Genomic DNA, 13,623 nt, shown 5'->3' with positions numbered 1-13,623 from the left:
AGTATTTATCTGCAGATGTCCTCTTCCGTACCTGTGGAATGAGAGTGTAAGAGGGACATCTGGGGAATGCAGGTTTAGTAATGGGGGCAGCTTGTCAAATTGTAGTCTTCAGCTTAGAAGCTGAATGCTTTTCCTGTGCAAATGTTGCATCTGTATGCAGAAGTGCTGAATTAGCTGTGTTGCAGTTGCTAGCTGTAAACAGATTGAACAGTCTATGAAGACAAGAAGAGAGCGTGCTTTTGTGAGAATTTTGTACAACCAATATTGGAGAAAGCTAGGTGATGCACAGGCATGGGTAAAAACTGCTGCATCAGCACTTGAGCATAGGGCAGCAGGAAGTATGCAGTAGTATTTTTGGATGGCTATTGGAATAAAGATCATAACTGCAAAAAAACGAGGAGGAACAAGGAAGCAGGGAGAATAGTGAAGCACTAATCTGAACAGTGTTGGGGGGATGTCAAAGGCTGGGGCAGTGGATGAAGGAGCTCAGTTGGAAAAGCTGATTATTTCCTTGCAATATTCCACTCAAGTTTAGTTAATGAAGAAACAAAAGCTTGTCGATATAGTTGCAGTGACCGTTCCTGAGGGCGGTAGGGGCTGTGCAAGGGGTTCCACCAGCTCCTCCTTGTCGTTCCAGATATGTGCCATCTGTTGCCTTGTCGCCTGTTCCCTCCCTACTTATCTCTTTAGACTCAACTGTCTCGCTGTTCTCAAAGTATTTTTGTGCCTTCTGAATGAGAAACGACGCTACCTTATTTTGAAGTCTTTTTCAGTGTCTTTGTTATGAGACTTAAACTTCTGCCAGTTTATGAAATGCTAGTCTGTCTGCCAGGGATCTATGTTAACAAACACGGCTTTTATTTTCCTGCCTAGCCATCTGTCAACTGTATACCTAGACTGTGAGCTTAGGAAAGGAGTCGCTCTTTATATGCCTCTCTGCAGAACCCAGGCATCCTATTCATAAATGTTCAAGCTCTTGTTTAGGCAGAGGCCTACTGGTATCTTCTGAAAATACAGTAAGGCTGTCTTTCTCAGTGTCTTTGTATAAGTGTCTTAAATGTTTGTATGCCTGCAGTAGCTGTATGCTAGACTTGAGACCTAGTCGAATAAATGCTCATATGTAGTGTGGGCTGTAAATAACGTGCACTCTATCAAAATGATTGTCAACCTGGAGATACAGTGGTTATTTAAATTTAAAAAAATTGATTTCTACCTGCCCTGAATTAGAACACTTGAGGACTGAAAATTGTACCAACTTAACACCAGATTTGCTAGTTCAAATGGAGACAGTGCTTCTGACGTCTGAATTAGAGCAGGCTTTCCTTTATGCAACAGTGCAATACCTTTTCTTTGAATAAATGAACAGTGTACAGGGAAAACTTGAATTTTTCCTTTCTACAATGAGTGTTAGTTAACTTTGTGGCTGACACACCTGAGGGCTGTGCTGCCATTCAGAGAGACCTGGGCAGGCTGGAGAGGAACCTTATGAGGTTCAACAAGGGCAAGTGTGAGGTCCTGCACCTAGGGAAAAATAACCCTAGGCACCAGTACAAGCTGGGGGGTGACCTGCTGGAGAGCAGCTCTGCAGAGAAAAACCTGGGAGTGCTGGTGGATGACAGGTTGACCATGAGCCAGCAATGTGCCCTTGTGGCCAAGAAGGCCAATGGTATCCCGGGGTGCATCAGGCAGAGTGTTGCCAGCAGGCTGAGGGAGGTGATCCTGCCCCTGTCCTCAGCCCTGGGGAGGCCTCATCTCGAGTACTGCGTCCAGTTCTGGGCTCCCCAGTACAAGAGAGACATGGAGCTACTGGAGAGAGTCCAGCGTAGGGCTACGAAGATGATCAGAGGGCTGGAGCACCTGCCCTGTGAGGAACGTCTGCGAGAGCTGGGCCTGTTTAGCCTGGGGGAGAGAAGACTGAGGGGGGATCTGATCAATGTGTGCAAGTACCTGAAGGGAGGGTGTCAAGGGGACAGGGACACCCTCTTTTCAGTAGTGCTGTGCAAAAGGACAAGAGGCAGTGGGCACAAACTGAACCGCAGGAAGTTCCGCCTGAACATGAGAGGGAATGTCTTCCCTGTGAGAGTGATGGAGCACTGGCACAGGTTGCCCAGAGAGGTGGTGGAGCCTCCTTCTCTGGAGATCTTCAAGGCCCGCCTGGATGCAACCCTGTCTAACATGCTCTAGGTGACCCTGCTGAGCAGGGAGGTTGGACTAGATGATCTCCAGAGGTCCCTTCCAACCTTACCCATTCTCTGGCTGTTGAGGGCTCTGTTGAATGTGCACCTGAAAGCTACTGTAAGATGAAATACTGTCTGAAGGGGTGTAATAGTAGCTACTATACAACTGATGTGCATGCTCTCCTTGTGTAGAATAAGAAACTTTTGTTCTACAGCTCATCCTTGTAATCCTTACAGCACACACATCCCTGTCAATAGTGCGCTCTCAGATAAAACTGTCAATCTGAGGAAAAAAATGCTTCTCAAAGCTTCGGGTCTGGAGTACTTTCCCTGCCAGTGGAGTGCTTGTCTTGGATTGCCCTGTAAGCAGCAGGAGAATGAACTTGATTTGCGTAAAACTGAAGTTGCTGCTGCTTGAGGCTGTAGGGTGGCTCTGAAGAGTGTCCCAGTGACTCCCAAGCCGTTTGGAGCCGGTGAGGTGGTTCTTGTAAGATAAGCGTATTTGAAGCTTTGCCTTCTGGTACTCATTCTTTTATTCCTGCCTTCGTGCTGTCGTGGCCTGGTGTGAAGATGCAGTGTTTCTTCAGCTATCTGCCATGAGGTTCAGCACGCAGCTTCTTGCTCTTAGCACTTGAATTCATACGGCACCAAAAAATCTGGTTGTGTGAACAGCAGTGGTATTTGTACACCAGTCTTCACAGCTGTTCTCTGAAAGTGTTTTTCAGTGTTATCAACTCTTGGCTGCAATCAGACTTTTGCTGTCCCTGCTGGAACTGTAGGGTTTGCGTTGTGCCACGGCTGACACCTTCTTTATGAATCAGTCAGGAAGGAACAGTTGCTCAAGAGATGTGTCCTTCTAGTTCTGGGAACACTGAGGCAGCGTTTTTATGTTTAGATTCAGGGGATAGAGCAATACTTCACACTCCCTTTGAGGGTTGGTGTGGTACTGCTATTGGCTAGATTCTGAGGAATCATAGCGTGTTTCAGCAAAATAAGGGAAAAATCCCAAACTAGACAATAATGCTTATTCTTAACTTTTAAAGCATGAAGCTAAATAAATACCCGGTGAAGGAAGTACGCTTCAAAAGCTGCTTAAGCAGTATTAACTGAAGAGTAAAATAGGGTAAACTAGCTTCTGTTTATCCGTTACAGTAGCCATTAAATTAAAAGACTTGCAAGGGATCCCTTGCCACAGCAGCCCATCGAGGAGAGGCTAAATGAGGTGTTCTGTCTGCAGCTGAACTGCAGAAGGATGCTCAGCCCTGGGGACCTGTGTTGCAGGAAGGCTAAGGCCTGCTATGCTGTTGAATTGCTTTTTATTGAAGCAGAAAGAAAACTGGTCCGCAGAGTTCAGTGTTTATAGTAGGGACTTAAGTTTGCTTGAAAAAATTCTGTGGAACCAGGAATTCTTGGCTAGTAGGGAGGAATCTTATGAGAATCTTCCCTATGAAATTATCAAGTTTCTTTATCTCCATCCTCCACATTGAGGACTGTCAGTGGTTTTGGATGTGTACCTTATCTAGAAATTTTTCTTAGTGATGAGGATTGAAGGTGGAGTGGGAAATAATCAATTAACCAAAATTATAGCTACATGTAGGTACTTAAGCAGCTGATCCATAAATAAGCCTTTAAGCTGAACTTTCCTTTTTTTTTTAAGCAGGCATATAGATTTTTCCTTCCAGCAGCAAAGTAGAAATTTTTGTCATAGGTTGCCTGGGATTCAAGCTCTGTATTGTCTTCCAATGAATTGACTTACCACGGTGACAGTTGAAGTGTGTGTGTGGGGAGGGAAAGGGTTCTGCAAAGGGGTGGGAATACTTGGTCGTGGATCAGAGGTGCCCAGATGCTGTTACTACTCTACTTCTGAATGGAAGAAGCCATCACGGACTTAACTCTGCAGCGCCTCTGGTAGAGGAGAGTGCAAGTAGAGCTTCACATACCAGATTTAAAAACAAAAGAAAAAGCTGTATTCTGCCTGACTTGAGTTACACTCTTGGCTGGTCTTCTGAAACGTAGATTGCGGAGGAAGTCTGTCTTCCAGTCTGCTGGCTGTTTCTTAAGGAGTTTATTAGCTGGCAGTGCAAATGGCTCTAGACAGGTGAGTTTGCTCCAAAGTAGATGAGTACTGTCACCAACTATTCAAATGCATGTTCTTGCTTGGTGCCTCAGCTTGTAAAGTCAAGCAACATCCTAACTAAGCTGAATTAATAGATAACTGCTGCTAACTGATCTTCTTTACTGAAATTCCCACAGTCACGGGCTTTCGTGGTTATGGGAAGCTTTTCATTTCACTCATAATAGGACAGGATTCAGGAACTAATAACTAGCTATTATTCATGCATTCTGACAATTCCAATGTGTTTATGGCTAGCAGTATTATAAAACAAATGGTTTAATATTAAGCATGTGGTACACAAGTACTGTGGAAAAGGAGAAAGCATTAAGCGCTGCATAATTCAACTAGTGTCAGCGAGGCTATAAAGTAGTGGCGATGTCACCCACAAATGCATGCGATGTTTCAGCCTTTCAGTAACACTGTGTGTGTGTGTGTTTGTGTCTTTGTCTCTGCAGAGGAGGTGGCCAAGCTGGAAAAGCATCTGATGCTTCTCCGCCAGGAATATGTAAAGCTGCAGAAGAAACTAGCGGATACAGAAAGGAGATGCAATCTTCTGGCTGCCCAGGCTAACCAAGAGAATGCCAGTGACACTTTCATCAGTAGACTTCTTGCCATTGTAGCTGAACTCTATCAGCAGGAACAGTACAGGTAAGAAAAAGCTTTTTCGGGGGAGAGGGAGATTACAGGAAGCTTCACTGAATTTATTAGATTTAAATAGATATGAGTTGAGACAAGAATTTTCTTGTCTCTGGTGCCTGACGGAAATAGGGTCCTCAGGTGTAATTGCAGCTGTACGAGCATGCTAAGATCAAGTAGCATATTGAATCCATTTTTTTTGTATCAAGAGCTTCAAGTAGAAATTTGTCTGTATGAGGTCTGCATTTAAGAAAAGTTTAAAGAAAATAGGTGACTGCCAAAAATGGTTAACAGCTAAACTCCCTTTGAACAGAAGGTGTATTTTAACACAGACCTCTGGCTAGCTGATATGTTAATTACACAGTGCATCTTCTAACAACCATGGAAAGCTCTCCTTGAAAGATTATGTCCTTGAAACAAATTCTCCTGTGTGCAAGAAGCCTGATTAAACTGACTTGGTTGTACTAGGTAGCAAATCTTGGGTAATGATGTAAGTGGTTAGTGGTATAAATGATACTCTAGTTTTGCATGTCAACATAAGATTTGATTTCATGATTTATTTTTTAGAAGTATGTTAAGGACCATTTTCAGTAGTTTAGATTCCTTAGCTGATACAGTTCTGAGACCAGGTTGGCACTTAACAATATATATAAATATATATATTTTTTTGCTATTTCTAAAAGCAAAGTCAATGTGGTGTAGGAGGTCAGGGAGAATATATAGTTTTGTTTAAAATAGTCCCTTTCCTTCATCTCCTGAAGCTTCCCTAAGAAATGTTTGCATGTCTCACAAGATAAACTTACAGCACGTTGATAGAAGATGAGAGCTCTTAGTGTATGTCAGAGTTAGATTACTATTTCATTGCTGTTCAGCTTTAGCTTTAAATGCATGGAGTAGCGGTGCAGTTATATAAAAGGAGGAAAAAATCGAGTCCCAGTAAGAGTATTTTGTTATGTAACATCTCTGTGTTCTGTATTTTAGTGTATAGCAGTGGTTTGATGTAGGAAATTGTCTAGAAAAATAGTTTGTGTAGTCAGAACACTTGCAAGCTATAGGACTTTAAAATAAACTGGGCATGTAGTTCCTAACTATAAAGGACACTTGGCATTAACGGGGTCAGAATGGAATCAGTGTTCTTGTCAGATGGTCCCTTGAAAAAGGGCAATTCTTGGAGTCTGCTTCATTCTCTGGACTACTGTCAAACACTGTTTGTTCTCTTGCTAGTCTTGCCTGAAACCTTTGGTTTTTAGCAAGCTTAGCTGACAGTGAGGACACTGCAACCTCATACTCAACCTCAAGATTGCTGGATTTTTTTAAACCATATTCAGCAGCTCCCGAGCAGTTTATTCTGAAATGAAATCAGACAAACAAACAAAAAACACCAGACCCTGAACTTTATTGAAGGGCAGTGAGACTCATTGCTTCCACTCTCCTCCCTCCAAAAGAAAAATTGTGTCACTTAGCAAAATATCAAACCCTGTCAAATCTCATTGGTGTTCTCAAACAACTTGAGCCTAAATCTAGGTATCAAGGCATAGATACTGTGGAAATGCTGAATCTGTAGCTGTCTAAGCACAGGGGGAGCTTTTGTTATACGTGTGTATGCTTCTTTCTCTTCTCAGTGATCTGAAGATAAAGGTTGGGGACAAGCGCATCAGTGCTCACAAATTTGTGCTGGCAGCACGCACTGAGACTTGGAGTCTCGCCAACCTAGTGTCAACAGAGGAGCTGGATCTGTCAGGTTAGTCACTGCTTAGTAGTGTGTGTTGCTTTGTCTTTGGGATGACTGATGAAAGGGCCTGCTAGGAAAAGGTTACTTTCCATTCTGAGTACTGTTGTCCATGGAAAGTGGTGCTTAATTCAGTAATTATGAAGCTCTGTCTCTGAAGCATGCTACTAGGTGGCAGTGCCAGTTAAATCAATCTTTCCCATGGGTGAATAGGAGTTAAGAATGGTAGTCTGTTTTCTTCCTAGAGTAAGCTAAACATGAAAAACATACATATAGAGGTGCTCAACTTCTTCCTTTTTAGAACAGGGCTTTTGAGGTAGTGCAAGTAACTTGCTTGTTAGAATGTAGGGAGGAAAACTGAGGAGGAGTTTGGATCTTTTATAAAAGCTATTTGCATTTGTATTTTGATACCTTTGCAAAATAGGCTGAGGAAAAGTTTTTTTGAAAGACTGTCTTCTGTGGGATGGTGTGGTGTTCTGCTGCAGCTGTTTCTTGCATGTGATTAAATTGAGCAGTATTTCTGCAGATTGTAACTCTTGACAGGGGTATTATGGCGGAGTTTTAGCATGCAATTAGTGCCTCCCTGATGAAAGGGGAGTGAAGCTGAACAGGTCTGCAGACTGATATGTTGACTGTCAACCACTGACTTCCCTTGCTGCTCTTAATCTTATGAATCCGAAGTAGAGCCAAACTGGAAAACAGCGAGCCTCAGTGAGTCAGTTTTGCGAGGCAGCATAAGTTTCCCTGCAGAAGGATTTCAGGAACCTTCTGCAGCTGCAAGACAACAGATGCCAGGAAGCAATCTCAAATTGAACACTGTCAGTACAGGCTTTTTTTTTTTTTAATTTATTTATTTATTTATTTATTTATTTTTAATCAATGCTGATTTTTTAATTTTATTAGGAATGTTAAGTGACAGTCCGCAGCATTGCAAGCTCTGACTTCATGCTCGTTTGGAAGTCTCAAACATAATTAGTCTTGCATGTTTAATAATGCAAATATTGCCTCATTATTTTAGCATCATGCTGTAAAGGCTAGTGCTGCTTTCCACTGTATAGAATTGAATTTTTAAACTTTAATCAATTGCACAAGTTTAGAGTATGAAGTAGCTGCAACAAGTGGTCCACTCTAAAGCTTGACATAGTTTTTAAGAGGCTCTGTTTAGAACGAGAAGTTAAGATGGCCTAAACCAAAATACAGGTAATATATATGAACTATAAAAATACTCCATTTTGAATAATCTGCAGAATTTCATATCCCCTTTAAGAGTAGAGAGAGATCAATGTCTTCTGACTTTGGAAAGAGAAAGTGCTATTTCAGCCAAAGCAGTGCTAATGACAGATCAGGTGGGTTTCCCGATTACTTAAGATACTTTGCTTACCAAGCAGCCTGTTTCTTAGGCGCTCTACCAAATAGTGGTTGGAATAGCATGTAGGCTGCAAATAATCTGGGGCCAACTCTACATGTAAAAGACATTTTAGGATGGATGATTCAGTTAACTATGTATGTCTTAAAGTATTTTTCTTTCTTTTTCTTTTTTTTTTTTTTTTAAGGGATTGATTTTCTTAAACTAATGATGTTTTTGTTATAATTTCTGTGATCTTCTGTTGTCTAGTAACCCTATATCCTTGTAAGTAGGGTTGTCTCTGTAGTACTTCTGACCAAATAACAAAGACCAATGAGACCTGTATCTCTGGCAGCCTATAGTGTAGGTTTGTATCACTTTAGATGTAAAAAACATGCAGACTTAGAACTGATGTTGTAAATATGTGAAGCATAATCAGCTTCTTAAACCAACTCTTTTTCGCCATTTCCTAGAATTGGTTGCCAGCAGTTAAGTACTTTGCTTACCTCTTAGGAAGAGCTGCAATGACTATTGGAATGCAGCAGTTTATAACACATGGCTGTCGCATTCAAAGTGAGGAAGGGAAGGCCCTTAAAGTGAGAAGGGAGACTTGGGTATGTCAAAGGTAGGAATTAAATTCTGAATTTGGCCATAATGTTGGGGAACAAAGATTTTTAAAGGGGAATCACTGACCCCCTAAATATACAATGTTTGTCATAGCGGGTAGGAGATGTTGCAGGACTCCTGTATTCTTCACAGTGTTCTGGGGAAGAAAAGGCTGTTTGCCAGCATTGCTGCTATGTTTTTTAACTTCTGATCACTCTTGCCTCTGTTCTTGCATTTTGATCAAACTAGAACAGTACAGTTTCAACCCAGCATCTTTTTCCTGGTAGCTGTAACTTTAACAGTGAGAGGAATGTCAACAGCCTGAATAGGTGATTGTTCTTTGGGTATCTTATTAATCCCTGTTCATCTGTGCTAGATGCTGACCCAGAGGTAACTATGGCAATGCTGCGCTGGATCTACACAGATGAACTTGAGCTGAGAGAAGATGATATCTTCTTGACGGAGCTCATGAAATTAGCTAATAAATTTCAGCTCCAGCTGCTTAGGGAAAGGTGAGTCTTGGTGTATATATACCAAATCTATTCAAACTAAGTCAGAAAGTTCAAGAAATATTAATAGCTACTAGCAATTGGATGAAACTTTGCATTTTTTAAAAAGACTTGAAGTTTTTAAAATGCCGCATGATATCCAGTAGATCACAGGAGATGAAGCCTTGCACAATAACTGTAGCAGTTTCTCGTGTTTACTTTCCTGTTCCTCTCCCAGTCAAACTAATAACCCTAATTCCACATTGAGTAGTGGAGAGTAGTATGTTAATAGTAAGCTCTAAATTGTTGCAAGAAAGGAATTGTAAAAAGAATGCTGTAAAGAGTCAATGACAGAAAGTAGCTTGTAGAAGATTTCACTTGTGGCATTTTTAATGCTGACTTAAATAGTGTTAATAAAACACTTAAACAGTGTTTTATTGTGTCTCAAAATGGCGGCCTTCCTTCATGAAGAAAGGTAATCATGACAGTACAATGCTCTGTGGTTTTAAAGGAGTATCCTTATTATATCGTTACAGTAGGAATGAGCTTGTCATGAATATATCAAGTGCTCTAAACTGCTTAGATGTGTAGTGAGAAGCCTGAATGTGCAAAGGGAAACCTCTTCAGGTTTCCTGCGACTGAGGCTTTGAATTTGATCAGAGGTGAAGTACCCTTTGATTCTAAACTTCGGCCAAAGGTGTATATGGGGCTGTAGCAGCACTTAGCATCCTTACTTGATCTGTGCTTTAACAGTGACTTAACATGAAGAAATCAACTGTATTATCAACTCTTCTAACTTAGAGCTTACACCTGTAAGGCCAGTGCTAATAGTGCCTTCAGATTTTGTGCCAGTATTATCTTCTTGTTGTACTAATTAAAATTTCCTCATGTGTTGCCTGGTCACAGTAGTCCAGCTACAATAAGAAGGCCCAAGTACAGTATGCTAATAATTATTAGTAGATATCTTGGTAAGTATTTCCACATAAAGGCAAGTAGTATGTCGTACTTACCTCCTGTGTTTTTTTTTTTTTTTTTTTTTTAATATATATACGTATCTTAAATAACTGCCTGGAGGTCACTGGCATGCTTAACTTCATCTTCAGTTTGGGGTACTTGGATTGTTACCATAAACTCAAAGTAATAGCTTCACACCTACAAAGAGTTTGAATCTGCTGTTAAATCTTACCTTTTTTTTTTTTTTTTTTAATGAAACAAATAGCTGTATTTGGTATGTCTCTTTCTAGCTTCAGCACAAAAGCTACTTGTGATCACTGTAGTCCTTATGAAATAGGGAAGATGTCTATCTTTACAATAGTGAATGAATTGCAGCTTGTTCCGCTGGGAGAACTAGGATGCTTCTCTCTTCATGTGGACTCCAACACTGTGTTTGGTGCTATCATGGACTTCAGCTTTGACGGATGTTGCTTTAACAGGAATCTGCACTTACTGAAACTGTTTTGCAGGGGTTCTGATCAAAGTAATGCTAAGAAGCATAAATATATAGTAAAGTAAAGCCAAACCTTTTTCTGTTAGCACCCAGTAAGAGAAGTAGAACTCTTACAGCATGGGAAAGCGGTTAAGGATAACAGAATTCCTGATTAACTGAATGCTGACTTTCCTATTTTGACAGATGTGAGAAAGGAGTTATGTCACTAGTTAATGTCAGGAACTGTATTCGTTTCTATCAGACTGCTGAGGAGCTGAATGCTAGTACTCTTCTGAACTATTGTGCTGAAATAATTGCTAGTCACTGGGTAAGTACTTTGGAAGGAAGCAGAAGGAAAAATAAGGTGGTGGAGTGAAAGTGCTTAAACCATAGAATTTTGCTCAACTTACTTCAGAGGTTAGACAATACAGTATATTTTGGTATGGTAGCATCCAAGCATCCCATTTGGAATGGGAACTATATCAATTGCTGCATAGCTTTCAGTGACTAAGGTGCCCTGTTGTGCTGACTTTGTTCACAAGGGGAAGCAGGAGTGTGAAAAGCTCTCACATCTGCCTGCCATGTGCCCCCCCCCCCATGTAAAGGGCTGAGGGTAGAGGGGGAAAGGTAGAGGGGTTTCTCCTGAGGCAGGAATTGCTTTCTTCCCTTGACTTCTTTCTCAGCTGTAAGATGCTTCTTTGGGCAATGTGTTTCATTCGCTATTCTATACAATTCCAGTTCATAGCTATGTAAGAAACAAATAGTACATCAAATGTCTCTTAATTACTTTTTTTTGTCTTGGTGTTTTTCACTCTTTTTGATCCTACCTGGAGATTATAAAAGAGCAACTTACAGCCCGAAGAATTGTTCTGTTCACTAGAAATACTTTGCTCTAAAAAGCTTCTTCCGTGGTAAACTTGAGCCAAACCAGAGAGATCATCCTCTAATAAGGAAGAGTTGTATATCAAATTTGGATTCTGAACTGTTCAGAAGTTCATCCACAATTGGTCTTTGTCTATACATGATTGGTAATTCCAGGCCTGCTTTTACTTCCAAAATCATCCTTGAAAGTAAGAGTCAAGCCAGTGGAGAATTTCTTTCTAATGGAGGGAGCTGCAAGGAATCTTGGAAGTGCTGCTGCTTCTAATCTCTGCATTATTTTGGAAAAGTTTGATTAACTGTACTGTAATGAATTCTTCAATAGTAGTTAGCCTTTAAATCACAGATTCAAGATTTTTGAGGAAAAACCTACTATCTTAACTTGGAGATTTGATATTGATCTTACTCTAAGGGTTGGTGAAATGCTTGTTTTCCCCTGCCTGTAGACATAAGGGAGTGAAAAACATCACTGTGAGAAATCTTGAAACTAAATTGAAAGATGCTAAACGTCCTCCAAATGCTTCTTTCTAGTTATAAAAGGCTATCTTGGATTACTTCTAGATGACAAACTCAGGTCTGTTCCTGCTTGTTATGCCATGCGTGTTATCAAAATGTAACTTTAAATGAGCTTGTTTTGTGGACTTTAATTGCATTGTGCAATGCCAAATTGCTTACAAATGAGAGAGAAGTATTGTTTACTTTTTCCTTTTTGTTCCTTCTAGGATGATTTGCGTAAAGAAGACTTCAGTAGCATGAGTGCTCAGTTATTGTATAAAATGTTCAAATCAAAGACAGAATATCCTTTGCATAAGGCTATTAAAGTTGAGAGAGAGGATGTAGTCTTCTTATATCTTATTGAAATGGATTCACAGGTATAGTGAGACTGACTTGCTATGTGTTCTAGAATTTGGTGTTTCAAATAACTAGTTTAACTGCTAGTGTGAACCTTGTTACTAATTTCTGTCACTGACTCTTTTCATTCATTGATTATCAGTACCAGAGATGATTCAATTTATGTAATTGAAGCCTAGCTATCACATCAGAGGCTTCATAAAGATTAACGCAGTGTTTCGTAACACTGTTAGAACATGTCTTGCACACAACAGATTTTATCTAATATAATTCAATACCAGTTGTGCATATTAAAAGTCACTATGTAAGAGCATACTCTGTTAATTCATTGTAGTTCAGCAAGCATCACTGTTACTTTGAACAAACGCTTTTTCTCTTCTGTTGAGTGTTTGAAGTAACAAGTATTTGTCCTGGTCAGCTGAACATTGTAAAGTGTTAGCAAAAAAGGTTATCCCTTGGATTTTAAGATAAGAGATTTTGGAAGAAAGGAATATTCGAATGCTTCTCTTAGTATCTTGTTGACTCTGCTTATATATATCCTTTGGGTTAAAAAGGGCTTGCAAACAGAATTCTTGTTTTCTCAATGATCAGGCCTCTGATTAGAGCTGCATGAAGAAATGCTAGTCTTCTAATTCTTTTCTTGTGTTTTGAGAGGTACTTACCCAAATGCAGCATTAATACTGTGTTAGAGCTTCAGCTCTAACACCAGAGTTGTTGGAATGGACTGTTAAAATTTCATGTTGGGCTGTGAGTGTCTCTTAATATAACTGATGTTAATCCACTAAATTATTTTATAGCTTCCTGAGAAGCTCAATGAATTGGATCACAATGGAGATCTTGCTTTAGATCTGGCCCTGTCCCAAAGACTGGAGAGTATTGCAACTACCCTGGTCAACTACAAGGCTGATGTAGATAGGGCAGACAAGAATGGCTGGAGTCTGTTACATAAAGCCATCCAAAGAGGTAAGTAAATAGGATATGAAGCTTCTTTAACTTGCAGTTATTCCCAGCTTGGAATATGTATTCCAATGACTATCCTTGTATCACTCTTACACTTTCTTTTAAAGAAACAAAACCCCACAAACTACTCTAGAATGTAAATGCTAGTTTGCTGGCTGGTGAACTAAACTTGTAGTGTAGGACATCAAGAAACCATCTAGAACAGCATTGTCTGCTAAAGGATATCAGTAGATACTAAGAGCATTCTGATGTGGCAACACAATGTTTTTCTGACAGATAGCTGAATTCAGCTATGTCATACACAGACAACCTAGCTACAAAATGAAAGGGATGCCTTTTTCTAGACCTGGGTTGAATGCAGCATCTACTTACTGATCATGGTTTACAGCAAAGGTCTTCCCTACTGGAC

The 13,623-nt window shown here is 40.3% G+C and overlaps 1 protein-coding gene across 1 annotated transcript in view; it reads left to right on the top strand.

Annotated features, from left to right (window-relative positions):
• The window catches only part of ANKFY1 (ankyrin repeat and FYVE domain containing 1), a 35,638-nt gene that overhangs the window by 1,263 nt on the left and 20,752 nt on the right, over positions 1–13,623 (top strand). Inside the window, exons 2-7 of the mRNA XM_062592652.1 lie at positions 4,749–4,941; positions 6,552–6,670; positions 8,986–9,121; positions 10,728–10,851; positions 12,125–12,274; positions 13,052–13,217. Of these exons, the coding sequence (XP_062448636.1) occupies positions 4,749–4,941; positions 6,552–6,670; positions 8,986–9,121; positions 10,728–10,851; positions 12,125–12,274; positions 13,052–13,217 (888 nt within the window). The remainder of the gene's footprint in view (positions 1–4,748; positions 4,942–6,551; positions 6,671–8,985; positions 9,122–10,727; positions 10,852–12,124; positions 12,275–13,051; positions 13,218–13,623) is intronic.

This window comes from Rhea pennata, chromosome 20 (genome assembly GCF_028389875.1).
Source record: "Rhea pennata isolate bPtePen1 chromosome 20, bPtePen1.pri, whole genome shotgun sequence".
NCBI classification, from domain to species: Eukaryota; Metazoa; Chordata; class Aves; order Rheiformes; family Rheidae; genus Rhea; species Rhea pennata.
The sequence above is the reverse complement of the archived record's forward strand: the minus strand, read 5'-3'. Positions and strand labels throughout refer to the sequence as shown.